Source organism: Microcaecilia unicolor, chromosome 1, assembly GCF_901765095.1.
Source record: "Microcaecilia unicolor chromosome 1, aMicUni1.1, whole genome shotgun sequence".
Lineage (NCBI taxonomy): Eukaryota > Metazoa > Chordata > Amphibia > Gymnophiona > Siphonopidae > Microcaecilia > Microcaecilia unicolor.
Window position 1 is genome coordinate 54,833,546 of NC_044031.1, and position 24,459 is coordinate 54,858,004.

A 24,459-nucleotide genomic window follows, 5' to 3' on the forward strand; every position below is an offset into this window, starting at 1 on the left:
TGGCTGTGAAGCCAGGGAAACACCCTTCAGGCGGCCCCTGAAGCAAGTCAGAGCCGCTACCTGGACTTTAAGGGAACTGAGCGACAGGCCTTTCTCCAGACCTTCTTGCAGGAACGCCAACACTGAAGAAATTGGAGCAGTGAAGGGAGAAAGTGAGCCTGCTTCACACCACGCTGCAAAGGTACGCCAAACCCTGGCGTAAGCAGTAGAAGTAGAGCGCTTCCTCGCTCTCAGCATAGTGGCGATGACCTTGTCTGAGAAGCCCTTCTTTCTCAGACGCTGCCGCTCAATAGCCAGGCCGTAAGACCAAAGGGGGAGGGATCCTCCATCACCACGGGACCCTGATGTGACAGGCCCTGCTCCACAGGCAGTCGCAGAGGATCGTCGACTGAGAGCCTGATCAAGTCCGCATACCAGGGACGTCTGGGCCAGTCCGGACCCACCAGGATTATCCGGCCCGGATGCTTTGCCACCCGGTCTAGCACCCTGCCCAACATGGGCCAGGGCGGGAACACATAGAGAAGCTCTTGTGTCGGCCACTGTTGGAGAAGAGCATCTACTCCCAGGGATCGAGGGTCCCGTCCTCTGCTGAAAAAGCGCGGCACTTGGCAATTGGCCGATGACGCCATCAGATCTAGGCTCGGCTGGCCCCAGCACTTCGTGATGTCCAAGAACGCCTGAGCAGATAGCTGCCACTCTCCGGGCTCCAAGGTATGGCGACTGAGAAAGTCCGCCTTGACATTCAAGACCCCGGCAATGTGGGCCGCTGACAGCTGTTCCAGGTTCGCTTCCGCCCACTGGCATAGACTCATAGCCTCCTTGGCTAGAGGGGCGCTCTTGGTACCTCCCTGGCGGTTGACATAGGCCACAGCCGTGGCATTGTCCGACAGGACCCGTACTGGCTTCAACGCCAGTACCGGGATGAACTCCAAAAGCGCCAACCGAATGGCTCTGAGTTCCAGGAGGTTGATAGACCACTTTGCCTCTGCAGGAGACCAGAGCCCCTGCGCTGTCCTTCCCAAGCAGTGGGCTCCCCAGCCCGACAAAGAGGCGTCCGTCGAGACAACAATCCACTCCGGGGTCACCAGAGGCATTCCCGCAGACAACTTATCTGTCTGCATCCACCAGCTCAGCGCCTTGCGCACTGCTGGGTCCAAGGGAAGGCGCACAGCATAATCCTCCGACATCGGAGTCCAGCGCTGCAGCAGAGAGTGTTGTAGTGGTCTCATATGAGCCCTGGCCCAGGGCACTACTTCCATCGTGGCCGTCATAGAGCCCAACAGCTGCACATAGTCCCAAGCCCGAAGAGGAGAGGCTACTCGGAACTGGTCCACCTGCGCCTGAAGTTTGACAATCCGATTGTCTGGCAGGAACACTCTGCCCACTTGGGTGTCAAATCGAACTCCCAAATACTCCAGGGACTGAGTCGGGCGCAGCTGGCTCTTCTCCCAGTTGATGATCCACCCCAGGGAGCTCAAAAGAGCAACCACCCGGTTCACAGCTTTGCCGCACTCTGCATAAGAGGGGGCTCGGATCAACCAGTCGTCCAGATAAGGATGGACTTGTACTCCTTCCTTTCGCAGGAAGGCTGCGATGACCACCATTACTTTGGAAAAGGTCCGCGGAGCAGTAGCCAACCCGAAAGGGAGGGCTCTGAACTGGAAGTGTCGTCCCAGGACTGCAAAACGCAGGAAGCGTTGATGAGGAGGCCAGATGGGAATATGCAGGTACGCTTCCTTGATGTCCAAGGAAGCCAAGAACTCTCCTGCCTTCACTGCCGCTATAACAGAGCGGAGAGTCTCCATGCGAAAGTGCCGCACTTTCAAGGCCCGATTGACCCCTTTGAGGTCGAGGATAGGCCGGACAGAACCTCCTTTCTTTGGTACCACAAAGTAAATGGAGTAACGTCCCTTGCCAATCTGATTTTCTGGCACCGGAACGACCGCACCCAGGCGGATCAGGTTGTCCAAGGTCTGCTGCACTGCCACAGCTTTGACCGGAGACTTGCAGGGAGAGAGTACAAACCCCTCTCTTAAGGGTCGGCAGAACTCTAGCTTGTAGCCGTCTCTGATGACTTCCAGCACCCAAGCGTCTGAAGTTATTGTGGTCCACTCGCCCAGAAACGAGGACAGCCGTCCTCCAATCTGCACTGGGGCGTGGACCAAGGCCCCGTCATTGGGTACGAGACCCTGGGGGAGGGCCGGAGGGAGCACCTCCGGGACGGCGATCTCTGCGAAAGGAATGCTGCTTGGGGGAGAAAGTCCTCTTGAAGGAAGAGGGGGCAGAGGAGCCCGACCTGCCCGGGCGGTACCGACGGGCTTCCTGAAACCGTCCTCTGGAGGTACCGGAACGAGTACTAGCCCGAGCCCTGACCTCTGGTAACTTCTTGCCCTTAGACGTGCCGAGATCGGTCACGATTTTGTCCAGCTCGACCCCAAAGAGCAGCTTGCCTTTAAAAGGCAATCTAGCCAGGCGGGATTTAGAGGCGTGGTCAGCAGACCAATGTTTCAGCCAAAGCCACCGCCGCGCAGAGACTGTCTGAGCCATGCCTTTAGCTGAGGCTCTCAAGACATCATACAGCAAGTCTGCCAAATAGGCTAAGCCCGATTCCAGGGCCGGCCAATCAGCCCTCAAGGAATGATCCGAGGGGGAAGCCCGCTGCACCATAGTCAGGCACGCCCTGGCCACATAGGAACCGCAAACCGAGGCCTGCAAACTTAAAGCAGTCGCCTCAAAGGACGACCTTAAGGCCGCCTCCAATCTTCTGTCTTGGGCGTCCTTTAGGGCCGTGCTACCTTCCACCGGCAAAGCCGTTTTCTTAGTCACCGCAGTGATTAAAGAATCCACGGTAGGCCATAGATAGGCCTCACGTTCACTTTCAGGCAAAGGATAGAGGCGGGACATAGCCCTAGCCACTTTGAGGCTCGCTTCCGGCACATCCCATTGAGCCGAAATTAAGGTGTGCATGGCATCATGCACGTGGAAGGTTCTAGGCGGGCGTTTCGTCCCCAGCATAATGGCAGAGCCAACAGGGGCTGAGGGAGAGACGTCCTCCGGAGAGGAAATCTTCAAAATGCCCATGGCCTGCACTAACAGGTTGGGCAAATCCTCTGAGCTAAAAAGCCGCGCTGCAGAGGGGTCATCCGCTCCAACCGAGCGGGGATCCGTCTCCTCCAAGGAATCCGCAAAGGACCGTTGGGAGAACTCAGATACGCTGCCCTCATCTACATCGGAGGAGACAAGGTCCTCCAAGGCCTGGGAATCAACCCGAGGGCGTTTACCTCCGGGGACCTCAACCTCTTTACCAAACGAGGGAGCAGGGGCAGCGTTTTGCATAAGGAAGGCCTGATGCAGCAGCAAAACAAACTCGGGGGAGAAACCCCCCAGACTGTGCACTTCCGCAGCCTGGGCTACAGCCCTAGACGCACCCTCAACCGGCGCCCGCAAGAGCGGGGGAGAGACATGCTGCGCATCCAAAATGGCGTCCGGCGCGACACTCCGCGAAGGAGCCGCGCGGGAAAAACGGCGCTTAACTTTAGCCGCTTTGGTGCTGTCGCCCAAATTAAGGGCGTCCATGGCATTAATGTCTCCCTCAAGGGCGGCCCACAAAGAAGCCGTCCGAGCCGCGTGGCCGGCCAAGATGGCGGAGGCGAGCAGCGAGGGATGGGCGTTTATGGCGGGAAAAACCGCCACGCCGGAGGAAGGACCGGGACACTCATCGGTCACGAAACTGTCACCCAACAAGGGCGAATCAGACTTTAAGACCCCCGCATCCCCTCTAGAAGCGCCTAAGCGATCCGGGGAGCGACTCTTTGCGCCCTCGCCCTCCGATGCCATATGCCACGTGGAGATCAATCGGGGAACCCCCTGCCCGCTATAAAAAGGTAAAAATTACCTGCTTTCCGCTCCGAGCTGTAACGACCTGGTGTCCCAGTGAGTAGCTGCAATAAACGTTTAAATAAACGTCGAAATAAACGCCTTTAAGGACGTTCAAAATTTTTTTTTTTTTTTTTTTTTTTAACGGAGCCAGCGGGAGGGGGGAGAAAAGGAGGGACCTGGCACCACCAGGTTTGCACTTGCTCAAGAAGAGCCCTCAACCCCAGGCACTCAACAAAACCTAAAAATTAGGCTTGGAGGCCTAGTCAGAGCTGCTGCTGTGTGTGACCACCACCTGCTGAGATAGAGAACATACTGAGGAGTTTCCGGCAGCACATGACCACATATAGGGAGGCAAAAGGATTGCTCTCTATCTCCACCTGCTGGTAGATGGACACAACCCACCAGTCTATGGATTGATCAGCTTGATGATATGGAATGTGCAATTCATTGCTCATAACACCCATCCATTCATAATAAATGCATGAGTGTTATGAGCAATGCCTCATGTGGTACTGCTGGCCAGTCACCAAGGGCCCACTCTTTTCTTCCTGTGGTAACCAGTCACAGAAGGGCAGCAAATGGACAAGAAGAAGGGTCCCAAAAAGCTTACAATGAAAATAGACAAGTAGAGACCAAAGAGCTTACAGTGAAAACAGACAGTCCCAGTTTGGCAGCTTCTCTGTCCTCTCTGGAGAGCATTATTCTACCAGCACTGCCACTGCAACAAAGAAAAAGAAATTATTTGCTGTTTTACAGCCGCCAGTTGCATGTTAATGTGGATTGTGTGTAATGTTCACAGATGGAGAGAATGTACTATTAAATCTGCTCTGCATCTCTGTCCACTGCAGTTGACAGAACCCTTTCACCATCGGGTATATGGATTAACCATTTATTTAGACAAGTGCTTGTCAACCTTCTTTCTCCTGGAGGTGCAGTTAGCCTGTTAGGTTTTCAGGATTACACTATAAAAATGGATGGGATGCATATGTATTAACAACAAGTTTATGTAAATTCATCTCACACATATTCATGACGGTAATCCTGAAAATCCAATAGGCTAGGTGCAGTGCCGTAGTGAGGGCGGCTGACAGCCGGGGCGGGTCGCCGCTGCGCACCCCCCCACCAGGTGCAGCATGGCACCCTGCTCGGCGCGCACCCCCCCGGAGCGCATGCTTACTTCAATTAGGAAGCGAGGGGCGGGCGAGAGGGCCGATCCGCCCCGAGTGCACGTCGCTGGGAGCTGCGTCGGCTCCGCTGGTTCCTTGCTCTCTCTGCCCCGGAACAGGAAGTAACCTGTTCCGGGGCAGAGGGAGCAGGGAACCAGTGGAGCCGACACCCCCCCAGCGGCGTGCACCCGGGGCGGACCGCCCCACCTTCCTACGCCACTGGCTAGGTGTGCCTGCAAGGAGTGGACGAATAGCCTAATGGTTAGCGCAGTGAGATGAGAACCTGGGGAACTGGCTTCAATTCCCACTGCGACTTCTGGTGACCCTGGGCAAGTCACCTAATCCTCCACTGCTCCATGTACAAAACTGTGAGTCCACTACGGACAGAGGGAGTACCTACATATAATAAATCTAAACCACTTTGGCTATACCACAGAAAGGTGGTATATCACAACTATGACTCTTTACCCTACATAACAACATAAGAGTAGCCATACTGGGTCAGACCAATGGTCCATCTATCCCAGTATCCTGTTTTCCAAACAGTGGCCAAGCCAGGTCACAAGTACCTGGCAGAAACCCAAATCGTGGCAACACTCCATACTACAAATCCCAGGGCAGTTGCTTCCCATGTCTGCCTCATTAGCAGACTATGGACTTGTCCAAACCTTTTTTCTTTTTTTTAAACCCCAGATACGCTAACCGCTGTTGCCACATCCTCCGGCAAAGAGTTCCAGAGCTTAACTATTCGTTGAGTGAAAAAATATTTCCTCCTATTTGTTTCACTTCAAGAGAGCTGAGAAGCACTGCTGTGGACTAACAGTGAGTGCTCACCATGGTACCATGACAGCTCACCGTTTCCTCTCCTGCTGCCATGGTACCATGAGCGCTGAAAAAACAACAACAAAAAGCAAATGTAGATGCTTGTGTAATATAGCATAGCAGAGTGTGCACTCAAACCTGGTCCTTTCCCCTACTCCAAAAATGCTGTTCAAATGGGTCCATTCCTCCAAGAGATCATAGTGGCCTTTATGTTATCAGTCAGTTGTTCCATATCTACCGTAATCTTCAGTTGCAAGAGTCAGTCACATACGATAGGTCCAGAAGCCTGCTTCCAGTGAGCAGCAGTTTCACATTTAGCTGATGCTGCCACTTCTCCATTCTTGAAATTCCCACTCCGAAGGCACAGATTATCATCCCTTTGTATAGAGTTCATTTTTTGAACCACCCCTCCTCAAACGCTAACTATGTTATCACAAGTTCACCACTAGCAGGGTATATGGTCTTCAATCTGGCAGGGGTAAGTTACCAGACAGAAAACAACTTTATAAGCATTTTCCCCTAATCAAAACACAGATGGATGCTTTCTGTATCTCTTTAAATATAGATTTCCAAACTCCCATTAGTTCCTCTTCCCATAAGCACATAAACCTGTATTTCTTAAGCTCTTTACCCCTTAAATATTTATACACAATAGTCTTTTTAAACTTCCCCAAAGCTAACTACACATTTTCTAAATGTTCCACCTCCTTGGGATTCTCTTTTTCACACTGTTTAATCTGCAAGTAGGGAAAAATACCCAGGCCTTCAGATTATACTGCTCTTGAAATTCATCAAAGGTAATCAGTTCCCCCACATCAAGAAATTGCCTAAAGCAGATTAAGCCTGTCTCCTCCTACCATACAAAAGCTCCTCGACCCTGATCCATGGCAGACTTGGTTTCATACTGAAAAGGTGAGAATGGCAAAATTGTATTTTTCCTTCTCTCATTTGTCCTCACTGAATTCCATACATCTAAAAGATGTTTTCAACAGGGATTGGAGATTTAGGGCCAGATTCAGAAAATGGTGTTCAAAAGTTAGGCGCCATTAACATCTGTAATAAGCACGAATTCTATTAAGTTCACTTAGCGCTAAACAACTTTTACAGAATAGCGCTTAGCGCAAGAACTTATGTCTGCTGAAACCTGGTGTAAATCCTCTCACCTGATAGCACTTGGGTGCATAAATCCAAGCATTCTATAATTTCACGCCTAATTTCTAGAAACGCCTCTGACCCACCCATGCCCCTCCCATTGCCATGTCCCCTTTTGAGTTGCATGCTTTTGAAATTTAGGCGCACATTATAGAATAGGGCATAGGATCAGATGCACACGTAACTCTTAATTACTGCCAATTAACTCCAATTATTAGCGCCTAATTGACTAATTAGTTTAGGCACGCATCTGGGAGCCACACCCAACTTTGGGCAACCTGCACCTAGGGGTTGCTGAGACCCATAACTGGTGTTTCAGTGGAAATTTCAGAAAACTTTGCTGTTCTATTAGAATCGCTGCCTTGTTGGGATACGCTTCCCAATCTAAAATTTGCCATAACTGAGAAGCCAAATAGTACCAAAGAATGTTGGGAACCGCTTTACTTCCCTATTCTACGCACTACCACATTGAACAAGGGGATTCCCCTCCCCCCCATTTGAACCTATTTAAGTCCTGTTGGAAAGTAATGACTATTTGGCATGGGACAAGAACTGGCAAGAGTCTGAAAAAATAAATTGGGAGAATATTCATTTTTGCATCTAAAATCCTGCCTCATTTCAAAAGCCAACCCCCCTTCCAGCAAAATATCAGATCTTATTTGCGACAACAACTTTCTATAATTACGTTTATATAATAGACTTAAGTCTCTAGCACAGGGGTAAGCAACCTCAGTCCTCGGATACAACCCAGTTGGGTTTTCAGGATTTCCCCAATGAATACGCATGAGTTCTATTTGTTCTGTCCTCTGACAGCCTCGTACTAGTTTATAATGTAACCCTAAAATGTGTTTAATGCCTTTACTGTCATTCTCACTTCTACGGATCTTCAGTGCTGCAGTTCCCACTGCAAAGATACGTGAGCAATGCAGCCACTCCTGTCTGTAGAAGAACTGTTACCATTGGTTTGTGCTGCTGCCCAGACCTCCTCTCTTTCTCAGCCAAGCTTGGCTCCTTTGTCTACCTGCTATCATTTCCTGGTCATTCTTACTATCTCTGTCCTGAGAGGTCAGCCAGGTACGACCTTTCCCTCCAATAGAGGGCTGTCCTCTAGGACCACCCCTTGCTACCTGATGGCAGGCTCTGTCCCCATTGGTCTTTACCTCCTCCTCCCTGGGCCTGTGTGAGCCTTCTTGACCTCTCTGTCCCTCTCGCCATGAGGCATTGTCCATCTTGCTTCAGACAGCACTTGTCCTGCTTCAAACTCCCTGGAATGAACTTGGCTTTTTACCTTGAATATATCTTCTTAATGAGATATTGCACTCTCCAGTCACCCAGCTCTGAGATACTTCTATCTGTTCAACTATTTCCCACCTCTCTTCAAATTTCTACCTCCAACCACTGATACAACTCTCAGAATTACGAAGTCTCTGTGCCCTGGGGCAACACTTCTGAGCATCATGACTGAGTAAATTATCTGTATTTATTCAATAAAAAGAAACTTCAGAAAATAACGGAGAGTCTTCAAGTGTGCTCTGGTGTGCCAAGGTTATGACCTACCGACTACCATAAAAACAAGGCATGACAACCTTCAGAAAGCTACTGAAGACGAACCTGTTCAAAGAGACCTACAAAAAGAATCCTCCATAATGCCTTAACTCTTAAACCACACCAGAACCAACTAATATTGATCTCTTAATTTCACTAGCTTAATCACATTACCACATTGAGCATCATATCTTATCCTGCTCTCACTTATATGTTATGTTTTACTTATTCATTAACCCTTATTTTACTGTTATTCCTCGCACCTTAATTGTAATATGTTGAACTACTTATTCTGTAAATGGTGATCGCCATAGCGACATGATGTAAGTCACATTGAGCCTGCAAACAAGTGGGATAATGTGGGACACAAATGCAGCAAATAAATAAATATTGAGACTTTGCAGTTAACCAAGTCTTAAGAGGCTTGACACTATTTGCATGCACTGCCCCTGGCCTTGCAATCTGAACTCCCAAATAGTGGAAATGACCTCGCACCCATTTAAAGGAGAAATTTTGTTTTAATTGGTCTTCCTTCTGCAGGTCAGTGGTAACCCCCATCATTTTAGCATGGAGGATCCAAAGCAGGCAGGGTTTTGAGAGTACGAGGGACAGTGGTGTTTTTCCTAATGTTTATTCAATAAAAAAATTCGGTGTATCAAATAAAATTAACTATAACCATATATTTTCCATCAGGGTGTTTTATCAGCGTTTGCCAATTAAAACCTAAAAAACCATAAGCCCTAAATATAATTAAGAGCTTCTTTTCTGTTCAGATGAAGTTAATTAAGCTCACAGTAAAAGCAAAAAACAAAAACAAAAAGCCAAACTAAAACACAAGAAATACTTAAATATAGACAATGTGATTGTGAAAAGAGTTTAAGACCTTTCCTGGAATGCCTCTGTTTTTCAGGAACCTCTTAGCCTCCTTCAATCTATACTGCTTTGGCGACCTCCAGTGGCTGAAAGGGGAAAACTGTTTCCTACAGTCGCTTCAGATTCTATGCCGGTAACAGAGTTAGGCATAAGCATAACAAAACAGCAAATTCTCTATATCTACTATCGGAAATAAGCGATCTGAGGAAGAAGGGCAACCTTCGAAAGCTAATCAAGAAATGTATTAAGTTATGTCCAATAAAAAAGGTATCATCTTATTTTCTTTTCCATGTTTTATTTTGTTTGATTTCTATTGATAACCTTTAAGAGTGGACTAACACGGCTACCACACGTCTCTATTCAAAAAGTCAGTAATTAAATCCTAATAAATAAAAATATCCCAGGAGCTGCCCACGAAAAAAACATTATGCACTTGTGTCTTAACTGAAAATCTTCAGATATTGGTAATGCAAAAGTTATTGGCCACCCTAGAATGCATCCTGATACAAATTTATCCAGTTAATTTTTCTTGTAGCAATTTCCCCTCCTTCCTCGCCAGTTAGATGCAGGACTTAGGGACGGAGACCTTAGTTATTTCTGGATTATTTCTGTTAAATTACACTCAGGCAAACGCAGGGGTGAAGAGAAAGGATGCATTATCAATTGTAATTCTATTACCCGGAAATGGCAACCGCCATTACAGCAAATGTAAGCCACATTGAGCCTGCAAAATGGTGGGAAAATGTGGGATACAAATGCTACAAACAGGGGCGTAGCTACGGATGGGCCTGGGTGGGCCCAGGCCCACCCAATCACAGCTCAGGCCCGCCCAGTTTTCCCTACTCCTCAAACCAACCAGTGCACAGCCTTTCAGTCCTGCCATGGCAGCGTACCCGACAGGAAAACAGCACCTTCTCCCCGCTCCCGCCGCAGACTGCAGTGATGCTGCAGCCACCATCACTCCCAGTCCCGAGCACCGCGAGCGCCAGCTTCCTCCTCCTGCACCGCATGGCCCGGAGCTGCAGCTCCTCCTCCCCGGTCAACCCCCGATGTCGCCTCCTCTCGGATCAAGGCCCTCACTGCTCCCATCTTTCTCTTCTTCCAGCATTGCAGCGCCATTGCTCCCCCCTCCCGAGTCCTCCAATCCCCGAGCCACCGGCAGCAACGAGAAAGCAGTACACACGCTGCTTTAGACCTGCCAAAGAAACCTCTCTCTGCTTCAACTTCCTGTTCCCGTGTAGGAGGGAAACTGTAGGAGAGAGAAAGGCTTCCGGGTTAGGTCTAAAGCAGCGTGTGTACTGCTTTCTTGTTGAAGCTGCTGGCGACTCGAGGGATTGGAAGACGTGGGGTGGGGGGGGGGGGGTGCGATACCGGGCGCCACGGGGCTGGAAGGAGAGAGAACTCGAAGACTCCAGTGCGGCGGTGGTGGTGGTGGTGGCAGGAAAGCAAGAGAGAGACAGGGGTGAGACCGGCTGGCGAAGGGTAAAAAAAAAATGAGACCACCGGGGGTGGGGGATGGGAAGAGAGTAAGAGTGAGATGGAGGAGTACAAGATGGGACTAAGGGGTGTGAGAGAAGGGAGAGGGAGGGAGCAGAAGATGGATGGGACTAGTGGGAGAGAGTAGGAACAGCAGATGGATGCAAGTAGGGGTATGGGAGAAGGGGAACAGAGAAGAAGATGAGTGGGACTTGGTGGGGGAGGCACTGGGAGAGGGAGCAGAAGATGGATGAGACTAGAGGGTATGGGTGGAGGGAGGGAGAAGGAGCAGTAGATGGATGTGACTAGGGGTGTGGGGGGAAGGGGAACAGAGCAGAAGATGAGTGGGACTTGGGGATTGAATGGAAAGGATGACAAGAGGAGAGACAAGAAATGGAAAAGCCAGCCTGGAAAAGAATTTAGAAGACTGACACATGGAAAGTGGAAGAGCGTGGGACTAACCCAATCAGAAAAATAAAGTGCTCAGACAACAAAGGTAGAAAAGAAAAAAATATTTTTATTTAATATTGTTTAAAGATTGAGATGTGCCTGCTTTGTGAAATGTACCTTTTTAAAAAATGTAAAATGTTTATTATTTTTTTAGTTTTGTATTTTGCAGAGTACAGGAGAAAAAAAACCCATGTATGTTTCTCTGTTACCCGTATTGCCCTGCTTGTAGAGACTGGCTTTCTTGGGTGGAGGGAAGTGGGGGGGGGGGGGGGGGGGGGGGGGGAGGGTCTCCATTTCAGTTTTTGTCTGAATGTTTTTTGTGAGTGTAATGTTGGTGGTGGGCTTCTGGTTGGGGATGGGCTCTTTACTGCCTAGGGGAAAAAAGGTATATTTAATCTTTTTTACCTAGCCAGTGAAGAGCCCACCCCCACCCAGTAACTCACCAATAATGTTGGGGTAGGCTCATTGCACAAGTTAAAAAAACAAACCAACCTTTTTTTTTTAATTTTATGTTGGTGGGTTTTGGGGTAGGGATGGTCTCTGCAGTGCCCAGGTTAAAAAAAAAAAAAAAACCTTTATATTTAATGTAGGCAGGTTCCTGGATAGGGGTGATATTAAAAAACAAAAAGTTTTATATTTAATGCTGGTGTGCTTCAGGGTTGGGAGGGGGGGTGCCAGACTATGGGGGATGGGTAGGGGATAGGACAGGACTGACACTAGACTATAGGGAGGGGTGGGGGTTAGGGTGGGGCTGATGCATAGCAGTGGGATGGATGATGAGGAAGGGAAGGGCTGATGCTGGGCTATGGGTAGGTGGGGGGGTAGAGAAGAGAAGGGCTGATGCCGGGCTATGGGACTGGATGGAGGGGTAGGGAAGCAAAGTTTGAAGGATAATATCATTGCTGTAATTATACCGTAGGATCCTGTCATGTGTGTTGAGATGTTTGCCGTTATAGTAGACTTACGCCTGGTCAAGGTTAAGATGTGGGATAATGTAACCATGTTTAAAAATATTGGTTTTTCCATATGTTGATGCAGGGCAGATGTTGGGCATACTACTTATTAATCCATCATCAAGTGCATTGTAATGCATTATTTTGTAGCAAGAAACATTACTCATACCTACATACACAGTGCCCACCCATATTAGCTCTGGGCCCACCCAAAATGTTAGGTCTGGCTACGCCACTGGCTACAAATAATAATAATGGTCAAAGTCAGCTATGTCCAAACCATCCTTCTGCACACAGTACTATGCTGGATTATGGCACCACACACACCACCCCATGTCATTGTTGCTCGATTCTCAGCCTGTTCTGCAATCCAGTACCTGGAACTTCCAAGCCCCAAAACCCGGTCCACATCTTTCTCGTCACGTTCTGCTCCCTCCCGCTTACACACTTCTGCAAGATCCTGCCGAGGGAATTAAAAAAAAAAAAAAAAAGAAGAGAGATGAATAAATATAATATCTAATTCATTAGCAATGTTTTATAAGACAATGCTAATTACTAATCATACTGGTCAGCTTCTTAAAATCCAACCCTAGCTCTCAGGAGAGAGTGGTCTATAGAAAAAGATCTGACCAATTCTGTGCATCTGTATCCATTTATGGTAATTCAAGAGCTGTTTAATATAGTCACATTTTTTGCTGACATTGGATGTATTTGAATATGGTTGTGGAAAATATATAAAAATAAGTGTCTAAATTCTACATGCTCTTTCTTTGCAAAATAGTGCATAGTGTAGGTGGGGGCAATGTGATGCAATGGTTATCTATTACAACAAAGCAAAGCAACACCGCCCCTCCCCCCTCAAAACTTCAGATGTTTTCACACCTCATAAGGGCCACAGAAAATATGGAAATTCACTACTATGCCTTTCTCTATGGAATGCAATGTCCTGTGACTCAGAGTGGTACAGGGAACAGAACCTGAAATGCAGGCCATATAGCAGGCAACACTTTATTGAACAATTCTGAAACCAACTCACTGGAGAAGGGCAGATGTGGTTCCTCGCCACAAAAGTAGATGTAAGGAGGTGGTTAGGAACTACAGGCCAGTTAGTCTGACCTCTGTGGTAAATTAATAGAAACACTTCTAAAACAAAATAGTGAAATTTCTGGAAATGCAGTGGTCTGCAGGACCCGAGGTGGCATGGTTTTACTATAGGAAGGTCTTGTCAGACAAACTTCTTTGACTGGGTGACCAGATAGTGCTAAATGTGGTGTACTTAGATTTTAGCAAAGCCTTTGACACAGTTCATCATAGACTGAGTGCCCTCAGTATGGGCCCTAAATTGACTGCCTGGGTTAGGAACTGGTTGAGTGGAAGGCTACAAACGGTAGTGGTAAATGAAAATCACTGAGGAAAGGGATGTTACCAATGGCGTGCTTCTAGGATTGGTTATTTGCCCTGCTCTTTTTAATATATTTGAAAGCAATATTGCAGAAGGTAAGTTTGCCTCTTTTCGGATGATTCTAAAATCTGCAATACATCCCTGATGATGTGGATAATATGAGGAGGGACATAAAGCTTGACAAATGGTCCAAAATTTGCCAGCTAAGATTTAGGGGGAACATTATCAGCACGGGCTGCCATTAAGATGGGGTATTTTAACACAATTTATTCAGAGAGAGCCTGTACTAAAATAGCATGACTTGTGGTCAAATAACCCGTCTTAATGGTAGCCCATGTTGATAACTCCCCCCTTAATACTAAAAAAAAGATGCTGGGTTCTGCATTTGGGCCACAAAAACCCAAAGGAGTGGTACAGAATAGGTAGTAAAGAACTTCTGAAAGAGGAGCAGGGCTTGGGTGTAATCAGTATGTAATAATCTTAAGGTGGTAAGGTGGCCAAACAGAGAGAAAAGTTGACAACAAAAGCTAGAAGGATGCTTGGGTGCACAGAGAGAGGAATAGCAAGCAGAAAAAGGAGGCGATAATGGTGCTCATTCCAAAGCACATAGACTTACAAAGGTACATAGAGGCTCATTTTCAAAAGAGAAAAACATCCGAAAAGTGGCATAAATCTGCATTTGGACATTTTTCTCACAAAAATGTCCAAACTGATAATTTCAAAACTAATTTTTAGACGATTTCTATGAAGTCCATCCGGACCTGCTAAGTCTCCTGCTACCGCCGATCCCACGCCCCATAGCAGCAGATGACATTTTATGAAGGTGTTTCCAGCTGCCGTTGGATGGGGAGACCACTCCTGTAGCCGCTGGCTGCAAATCAGTTGTGGTGGGGGTCTGGAGAAATGGGTGGAGTTGTGGGTGGAGCAATGGGCACGGAGGGGCTGAGCTGGGGACGGACCGTAAATCTGCCACTATGTGGATCGACCCCCTTGGCAGCTCTGTCCATCAGAAGTGCATTCAAATCACAGGGCGGGGGGGGGGGGGGGGGGGGGGGCGTGCCAGAGGATTTTTTTTTGTTTAAAATGGCCTTGGGTAAGTCACTTCTCCTTATGTACCTAAGGTAATGCAGATGATTGTAAGCTCTACAGGGACAAGAAAATACCTACTAAGCCTGAATTTAACTCGCTTTGAACCACACAAAGAAAGCTAACCCCAATCCCCACCCACCAAAATACATATCCCTCTGGGAAGACCAACCGGTACAGTGAATGATACATACCTGTAGCAGGTGTTCTCCGAGGACAGCAGGCTGATTGTTCTCACGACTGGGTGACGTCCGCGGCAGCCCCCACCAACCGGAAGAAGCTTCGCGGGCGGTCCGCACGCAGAGCACGCCCACCGCGCATGCGCGGCCGCCTTCCCGCCCATGCGCGACCGTTCCCGCTCAGTTGAATGACAATCAAATGATCAAAAACGCAACTCCAAAGGGGAGGAGGGAGGGTAGGTGAGAACAATCAGCCTGCTGTCCTCGGAGAACACCTGCTACAGGTATGTATCATTCACTTTCTCCGAGGACAAGCAGGCTGCTTGTTCTCACGACTGGGGTATCCCTAGCTCTCAGGCTCACTCAAAACAAGAACCCAGGTCAATTGAACCTCGCAACGGCGAGAGTACAACAGAAAATTGACCTACGAAGAACAACTAACTGAGAGTGCAGCCTGACCAGAAGAAATGCGGGTCCTGGAGGGTGGAGTTGGATTTACACCCCAAACAGATTCTGCAGCACCGACTGCCCGAACCGACTGTCGCGTCGGGTATCCTGCTGGAGGCAGTAATGTGATGTGAATGTGTGGACAGATGACCACGTCGCAGCCTTGCAAATCTCTTCAATAGTGGCTGACTTCAAGTGGGCCACCGACGCTGCCATGGCTCTGACACTATGAGCCGTGACATGACCCTCAAGAGTCAGCCCAGCCTGGGCATAAGTGAAGGAAATGCAATCTGCTAGCCAATTGGAGATGGTGCGTTTCCCGACAGCGACCCCTAGCCTGTTAGGGTCCAAAGAAATAAACAATTGGGCGGACTGTCTGTGGGGCTGTGTCCGCTCCAAGTAGAAGGCCAATGCTCTCTTGCAGTCCAATGTGTGCAACTGACGTTCAGCAGGGCGGGTATGCGGCCTGGGGAAGAATGTTGGCAAGACAATTGACTGGTTAAGATGGAACTCCGACACCACCTTCGGCAGGAACTTTGGGTTGGTGCGGAGTACTACTCTGTTGTGATGAAATTTGGTATATGGAGCATTAGCTACCAGGGCTTGAAGCTCACTGACTCTACGAGCTGAAGTAACTGCCACCAAGAAAATGACCTTCCAGGTCAAGTACTTCAGATGGCATGAATTCAGTGGCTCAAAAGGAGGTTTCATCAGCTGGGTGAGGACGACGTTGAGGTCCCATGACACTGCAGGAGGCTTGATAGGGGGCTTTGACAAAAGCAAGCCTCTCATGAATCGAACGACCAAAGGCTCTCCAGAGATGGCTTTACCTTCCACACGATAATGGTAAGCACTAATCGCACTAAGGTGATTCCTTACTGAGTTGGTCTTGAGGCCAGACTCTGATAAGTGCAGAAGGTATTCAAGCAGGTTCTGTGCAGGGCAAGAACGAGGTTCTAGGGCCTTGCTCTCACACCAAACGACAAACCTCCTCCACTTGAAAAAGTAACTCTTTTTAGTGGAATCCTTCCTAGAGGCAAGCAAGACACGGGAGACACTCTCAGACAGACCCAACGCAGTGAAGTCTACGCCCTCAACATCCAGGCCGTGAGAGCCAGGGACTGAAGGTTGGGGTGCAGCAACGCTCCGTCGTTCTGCGAAATGAGAGTCGGAAAACACTCCAATCTCCACGGTTCTTCTGAGGACAACTCCAGAAGAAGAGGGAACCAGATCTGACAAGGCCAAAAGGGCGCTATCAGAATCATGGTGCCGCGGTCTTGCTTGAGCTTCAGTAAGGTCTTCCCCACCAAAGGTATGGGAGGATAAGCATACAGGAGGCCGGTCCCCCAATGAAGGAGAAAGGCGTCCGACGCTAGTCTGCCGCGTGTCTGAAGTCTGGAACAGAACAGAGGCAGCTTGTGGTTGGTCTGAGAGGCGAAAAGGTCCACCGAGGGGGTGCCCCACTCTCGGAAGATCTTGCGTACCACTCTGGAATGGAGCGACCACTCGTGCGGTTGCATGACTCTGCTCAGTCTGTCGGCCAGACTGTTGTTTACGCCTGCCAGGTATGTGGCTTGGAGGAGCATGCCGAACTGGCAAGCCCAACGCCACATCCCGACGGCTTCCTGACACAGGGGGCGAGATCCGGTGCCCCCCTGCTTGTTGACGTAATACATTGCAACCTGATTGTCTGTCCGAATTTGGATAATTTGGCAGGACAGCCTATCTCTGAAAGCCTTCAGTGCGTTCCAGATCGCTCGGAGCTCCAGGAGGTTGATCTGCAGATCCTTTTCCTGGAGGGACCACAGACCCTGGGTGTGGAGCCCATCGACATGAGCTCCCCACCCCAGGCGAGATGCATCCGTCGTCAGCACTTTCGTGGGCTGTGGAATTTGGAATGGGCGTCCCAGGGTCAAATTGGTCCGAATGGTCCACCAGAGCAGTGAAGTGCGGCAACTGGTGGAGAGGCGGATGACATCCTCTAGATTCCCGGTGGCTTGGAACCACTGGGAAGCTAGGGTCCATTGAGATCTCATGTGAAGACGAGCCATGGGAGTCACATGGACTGTGGAGGCCATATGACCCAGAAGCCTCAACATCTGCCGAGCTGTGACCTGCTGAGACGCTCTGGTCTGCGAAGCCAGGGACAGGAGGTTGTTGGCCCTCGCCTCGGGAAGGAAGGCCTGAGCCGTCTGGGTATTCAGCAGAGCTCCTATGAATTCCAGAGACTGGATTGGCTGGAGATGGGACTTTGGGTAATTTATCAGAAACCCCAGCAGCTCCAGGAGTTGAACAGTGTACTGCATGGACCGGAGGGCTCCTGCCTCCGAGATGTTCTTGACCAGCCAATCGTCGAGATATGGGAACACGTGCACTCCCAGCTTGCGTAGATACGCCGCCACCACCACGAGGCACTTTGTAAACACCCGTGGGGCAGAGGCGAGCCCAAAGGGCAGCACACAATACTGAAAGTGCCGTGCGCCCAGGCGGAATCTGAGATACTGTCTGTGAGCTGGCAGTATCGGGATGTGAGTGTAAGCGTCCTTTAAATCCAGGGAACATAGCCAATCGTTTTTCTGAATCATTGGCAGAAGGGTGCCCAAGGAAAGCATCCTGAACTTTTCTTTGACCAGGAATTTGTTCAGGCCTCTCAGGTCTAGGATGGGACACATCCCCCCCGTTTTCTTTTCCACAAGGAAGTACCTGGAATAGAATCCCTGCCCTTCCTGCCCGGGTGGTACGGGCTCGACCGCATTGGCGCTGAGAAGGGCGGAGAGTTCCTCTGCAAGTACCTGCTTGTGATGGGAGCTGAAGGATTGAGCTCCCGGAGGACAATTTGTTGGAAGGGAGGCCAAATTCAGGGCGTATCCGCACCGCACTATTTGGAGAACCCACTGGTCGGAGGTTATGAGAGGCCACCTTTGGTGAAAAAATTTTAACCTCCCTCCGACCGGCAGATCGTCCGGCACGGACACTTTGAGGGCGGCTATGTTCCCGTGGATCCAGTCAAAAGCCCGTCCCCGGCTTTTGCTGTGGAGGCGCAGGGGGCTGCTTAGGCGCACGCTGTTGACGAGAACGAGCGCGCTGGGGCTGTCCCTGTGCCTGTCGAGGCCTTCGGGCCGGCTGGGTGTACCTACGCTTGGCAAAAGCATAGGGCGCAGCCTGCCGGGCCCGGGAAAAACGTCCACCTGCTGAGGTGGATGCTGAAGGTGCCTGGTGGGAGAGCTTGTCGAGGGCGGTTTCCCGCTGATGCAGATGGTCCACCAGCTGCTCGACCTTCTCGCCAAAAATGTTATCCCCCGGCAAGGGACGTCGGCCAGTCTCTGCTGGGTGCGGTTGTCCAGGTCAGAGGCACGCAGCCATGAAAGCCTGCGCATCACTATACCTTGGGCCGCAGCACGAGATGCCACGTCACAGGTGTCATAGATACCCCTGGACAGGAACTTTCTGCACGCCTTCAGCTGCCTGACCACCTCCTGATAAGGCCTGGACTGCTCCGGCGGGAGCTTATCAACCAGGTCCGCCAGTTGCTTCACAGTGTTCCGCATGTGGATGCTCGTGTAGAGCTGGTAAGATTGGATGCGGGTCACGAGCATGGAAGATTGGTAGGCCTTCCTCCCAAACGAGTCCAGAGTGCGAGACTCCCGCCACGGGGGCGCCGAGGCGGTATCCCTCGAACTCCGTGCCCTCTTGAGAGCAGAATCCACGACCGCCGAGTCATGGGGCAATTGGGGCCGCATTAACTCTGGGTCCGAGTGGATTCTGTACTGGGACTCTGCCTTCTTGGGAATGGTGGGATTAGATAAAGGTCTCATCCAGTTCCGCAGCAGTGTCTCTTTGAGGACATTGTTCAACGGCACCGTGGAGGACTCTCTAGGTGGTGATGGATAGTCGAGGACCTCGAGCATCTCAGCCCTCGGCTCGTCCACAGAGACCACGGGGAAGGGAATGCAGATAGACATATCCCTAACAAAGGAGGCAAAGGAGAGGCTCTCAGGAGGCGAGAGCTTCCTCTCCGGTGAAGGCATGGGGTCAGAGGGGAGGCCCACAGACTCCTCTGAGGAGAAATATCTGGGGTCCTCCTCTTCCCCCCACGAGGCCTCTTCCTCGGTATCGGACATAAGCTCATGTAGCTGAGTCCTGAACCGGGCCCGGCTCGACGTCGAGGCACCGAGGCCTCGGTGTCGTCGAGCGGTGGACTCCCGCGCCGGCGGGGATGAAGCTCCCTCTATCGACGTCGACGGGGACTCCACCTGCGTGGCGGTCGAGACCGGCGCTGCAAGCGGCGGCGGTGTCGAAGGCCTCGGCACCGGGCTAGAGCTCGCCGGCGCCACAGTCAACGGCGCCGAGGGCGCAAGCACCCCTGGCGCCGGCACAGCCTGGCGCATCAGCCCTTCCAGGATCCCCGGAAGGATGGCTCGGAGGCACTCGTCCAGGCCCGCTGTCGGGAAAGACGGGGGGGCCGGTAGAGTCGTCGGTGCCGGAAGCTGCTCGGGTCCAGGAGACTGCACCGAAGTGCTGGGACCCTGACACGTCGATACCTCCACTACCGAGGGGGACCTCTCCTCTTGACGCGGACGCTTCGGCGTCGACTCCTCGCCGGCACCGGTAGCCGGATGCATCGAAGGCGACCGATGACGGTGCTTCTTTGATTTTTTGCGGTGCCCGTCATCGGCGCGTGGAATGGAGGAGGAGGAGGTCGATCCCCCTCGGTCCCGAGGAACCGGGTCAGACAGGGTTCGGTCCCGAGGGCCATGGGCAGAGGGAGTGACCGGGGCTGATTGCCCACGCGGCCTCTCACCCCTCCCGTCACCGGAGGACCGGCGGGCCGACGGGACCTGTACTCCTGGGGTCGATGCCATCGGTGCCGATTTCGCTGACATCGATACCGGTACCGAAGAACCGGCCGCCGATACCGATGCCGTCGAGGTCGACGTCGAGGGGCCGGCGCAAGTTCCAAAAAGACGGTCCCGTAGAACTTGCCTCGCAACTTGAGTCCGTTTCCGGAGACCAAGACACAAAGAGCACGACTTGATATTGTGCTCCGGCCCGAGGCACTGGAGGCACCAAGCGTGGGTGTCGGTCTGCGAGATAGGCCGGCCGCACCGACCACACTTCTTAAATCCACTCGGGACCTTCGAGGACATCGACGAAAAAATCGCGTCGGCAAAATTAAAGTCGTCGATGGTGGCGGTAAATCACACCTCGAAAATAACTCGACCGCGCGTCCACAAGGCCGCAACGCGACGCCCCCGCTAGAAACGAGGGAAAAACAAGCACGTTCACTTTTTTTTTTTTAACAAGAAAAAAAAAAAAGAGGTCCGGAACGCGCGTCCAGAAAACAAATTAGAAAATTCGCGAAAACGCGACGGTTTTTCGGGGCTGACAAGAGAGCGGCTCGACGCACGACTCTCTCCAGCGCGGGAAAAAACAAGACTGAGCGGGAACGGTCGCGCACGGGCGGGAAGGCGGCCGCGTATGCGCGGTGGGCGTGCCCTGCGTGCAGACCGCCCGCGAAGCTTCTTCCGGTTGGTGGGGGCTGCCGCGGACGTCACCCAGTCGTGAGAACAAGCAGCCTGCTTGTCCTCGGAGAAAAGAGAGAGTACAGGAAAAAAAAAGGATAAAATACCAAGTGGGAAGACCAAGACTCCTTCCACACCTAGAGGTTAAAAAAAAAGACAAGGATGTGGGACTGCCTGAGGGAAGCTAGTGAGATTTACAGATCTTTTTCCCAATGAACAAGGGGTGTGTATAGTGTACTGAAAGAGGAAGTCCGAGCAGAGTCTGGACAGACACCGAGGAAGGCCTTAAGAAAAAGAAAGACTGAAGGGTTTTATTTCCTGTGTGAAACAGACCTGCTGCAGGGGAAAACAGGTCTCAAAAAGACTGCGTGTGTTTCTCGTTTTGATATTAGCTAAGGATAAGTAGAAGATTGCTGGAAGTATAAACTGGAACCTAGACTACATTATGCATGTGAAACACAATTTGAGCTTCTCACACAGAATGGATTCATACTGCAGGTTTCTGGCAAACAAGAAATAGGATGAAGAACATGAAAAGGGCAGGTCTGTGTGTTCCACTGGCACACTGCTTTACTGCCAGGGCCATAGGACAGAATTAGAATCACACACCATAGAATGCTGTGGGACAAAAACAGTACACAAGAAAAGCTTTTAAAAAGAGGCCTTAAAATCAAATTACAGGTTGTGCATGAGGAGACCTGGACCTGCCAGGCTAGAACAATCTCCAAGGAGCATTGCAGGCTGTGTCGGTCGGACTGCTGTCTAATCAGTGATCCAACCCTCCAATCAGTGTTTCTCGTACCTCCTTACTTAGTCCTGTAGGCTGGCGTTTCACCTGCTTGTAACCTCTGCAACAAGAGCACACACACAAAAAAAATGCGTGATCATGAGAAAAATGGAAAATAACTGAAAAAGTGGACAGCTAGACTGAAAGATCCATATCCAGAATGTAGTGCTGAGAGGCTTAAAGGCTCGAAGGTAGCTGCAGAGGATGACAGCATATATGCATGTGGCAAGAGGGAGTCCTGTCCATTCTATTCACAGACAAATTATGGATAAAGCATCACTTAACACCGATACTTCTAAAGATAAGGTATTTTGAAATCATGCCCAGGGAATAAGATGGGAAAAAAAAAAAAGCTTACAGCAGGGGTTCCCAAACTTTTTTGGCTCACGGCACCCTTAGTGTCTGAGCAATTTTTCGTGGCACCCCCCCCCCCCCCCCCCCCCCCAGGCACATGGATTTCCGTACCCCCCCCCCAGCAACATGGGTCTCTGCATCCCCACTGCCACATGGGTCTCCCTTTCCCTGCAGCCCCCTCTTCCCAGAAAGTCCAGCACACCATTCCCTGCAGCCCCTCTCCTCCCATAAATCCAGCACACCTCTGCCTTCCCTAAATCCAGCATTGCTAGCTACCTTCCTTCCTGCAGGTCCAGGAGCACTGCCGTTTATTTCCTTCTCCTTCCCCCACTGCTGCAGTGCTTGCAGCTTACATTTTCAGGCCGTCCATGATTCACACAGGCAGGCACTCTGGGGCCTTCCCAGCCTGCCGCATCCAGCCTTCTCTGATGCAACTTCCTGTTGTGAGGGCCGGATGCGGCAGAGCTAAGTCCCCATAGTGCCCATGTGAATCGCGGTTGGACTGAAAATGTAAGCTGCAAGAACTGCAGCAGCAGTGGCGGGGCAAGAAGCGGCAGATTCTAGACCTGCAGGAGGGGAAAGTAGGGAGCGATGCTGGATTGTGGGAAGCGGGAGGGAGGTCAAGATGTGCAGTGGCACCTCTGAGAGTTTGCTGCGGCGCACATTTTGCAAAACACTAGCTTACAGAATGTTGTTTTCAGTCCAAGTCACAATAAAATAGTTACCAACATCATCATTAAAATAATGGAGGGTTAAAACACTGCGCAACCCCCCCCCCCCCCAAAAAAAAAAAATGAAAATCACCACAAAATACTAACCTGCACACTTGAAAGCACTCTCCTTTCAAGTAGCAGGTCTACAACTTCAGAATACATTGCCTCTTGAAATGTGGAAAATAGAACTACCTTTCTCTTTCAGGGAGCAACTAAAAACATATTTGTTTAATCAGGTATTTTCATAAATATAAGAATCATTAACAGCTCTTTCATAAGTAAAATCGATTAGTGCCATCTAGCTTATGAGATCTAAATCTGTTGTCCTATTTTGTTTTGTATTAAATGCAATTTAATTACTAAGTTTTATACTGTAATCCGCCTAGAATTTGTAGATAACGTGGAACATTTTAAAATGAAATATAAACTGAAATCCCTAGCTGTGGTCTCTCCAGCACAAGGCTAAACCATATTGGAAGGGCACTCTAGTGGTAACCTGCCCTTCCACTGTCTGTCTGTAATAGGACAGTGTGCATGTATCTGAGTGAAGCCACGCTGCCCATTCTTTATTTTGAGTTAAGAGATGCCTTTCCGATACTATGGAAAAGCTGGTCAATATTATCCCTAGTCAGCTCCCCTGCTCTGTGGTGCAGGAGCCATAGTTTCACCATACGTCTTTTTTTTTTACGAGGACATGTCCTCCAGGTTATTTTAATTGTAGGAAAATTCCTCTTTTTCTTTTATGTTCCTATGACCAACACAGCTACCCACATAATGAGAGAAACCATGTCTGATCTATTAGTCTGGACACATAGGGGTGCTAAAGAGAGAAAGGCTAATTAAACCTGTCAAAGGAACTTTGTTCATGTAGCACAACTTTAAGCACATGTCATGCAAAGACTTTCACACGTATGTCAGAAGCCAACCAAAGTTGTGAATGATATCCTCTCTTCTGATAAATACGCTTGGGCTCGGAGTCAAACTCAAATCTGTAAGTTTTTGGAAAGCAGATTATTGTCTACTGCTGCACTGTAAGTCAAGTCACTGTTTGATGTGTCTTCATTAACTAAACGCCATTTACGCATTTGCTATAATTAAATATTTCTTTAACAAAGAGAGCAACCATTTTCAATGTTTGTGTCCTCTTTTTTGTCTACGCAAATATGGTAACCCTAAGTAGCCAATCTCCTCATCATCTGCCCCTGCCCTGTGGTGGGATAGTGTATAATGAAGCCTGTGTCATCGCTGTCCATGCTTCACCAGCAGTGTGGATATATCGATGCACTTTTGTTTTCAGTACTGTCTCCCCAGAACCTTTCAAAAGTAGGTGACCGGAGGGGAGGAGAGGGAAGAGGAAAGAATGTGTAGCTTTCATTGCTGTGTTTCAATTGTGTTGCTTTATAATTTGCAGGCTTTTGGAAGGAACCACCTGGACCAGCAGTTTGTACATGTTATAATGTAAGCTGAAAGTAACAGAATGTAATAAAATAAAAATAAATTCACTTCTAAAAAGCTCCACTGGAAGTATATTTGTGAGAGTGGAGCTTATGTACATAGGGAACAACCTATCTATTGACAGGTGTCTACGTGCCTGTCCTCTATCTCCAGGAGCAAATGCTTTCTGTGCCTATCAGCTTGCATCAGTCTCCATCC

The 24,459-nt window shown here is 49.8% G+C and overlaps 1 protein-coding gene across 3 annotated transcripts in view; it reads right to left on the reverse strand.

Moving 5' to 3' along the window:
* The window catches only part of C1H1orf35 (chromosome 1 C1orf35 homolog), a 67,641-nt gene that overhangs the window by 12,673 nt on the left and 30,509 nt on the right, over positions 1-24,459 (reverse strand). For all 3 annotated transcript variants that reach the window (XM_030197319.1, XM_030197337.1, XM_030197328.1), the window contains 3 exons: positions 21,755-21,800; positions 12,694-12,776; positions 4,525-4,597 (listed from right to left, as the gene is read on the reverse strand). In XM_030197319.1, the coding sequence (XP_030053179.1) occupies positions 4,525-4,597; positions 12,694-12,776; positions 21,755-21,800 (202 nt within the window). The remainder of the gene's footprint in view (positions 1-4,524; positions 4,598-12,693; positions 12,777-21,754; positions 21,801-24,459) is intronic.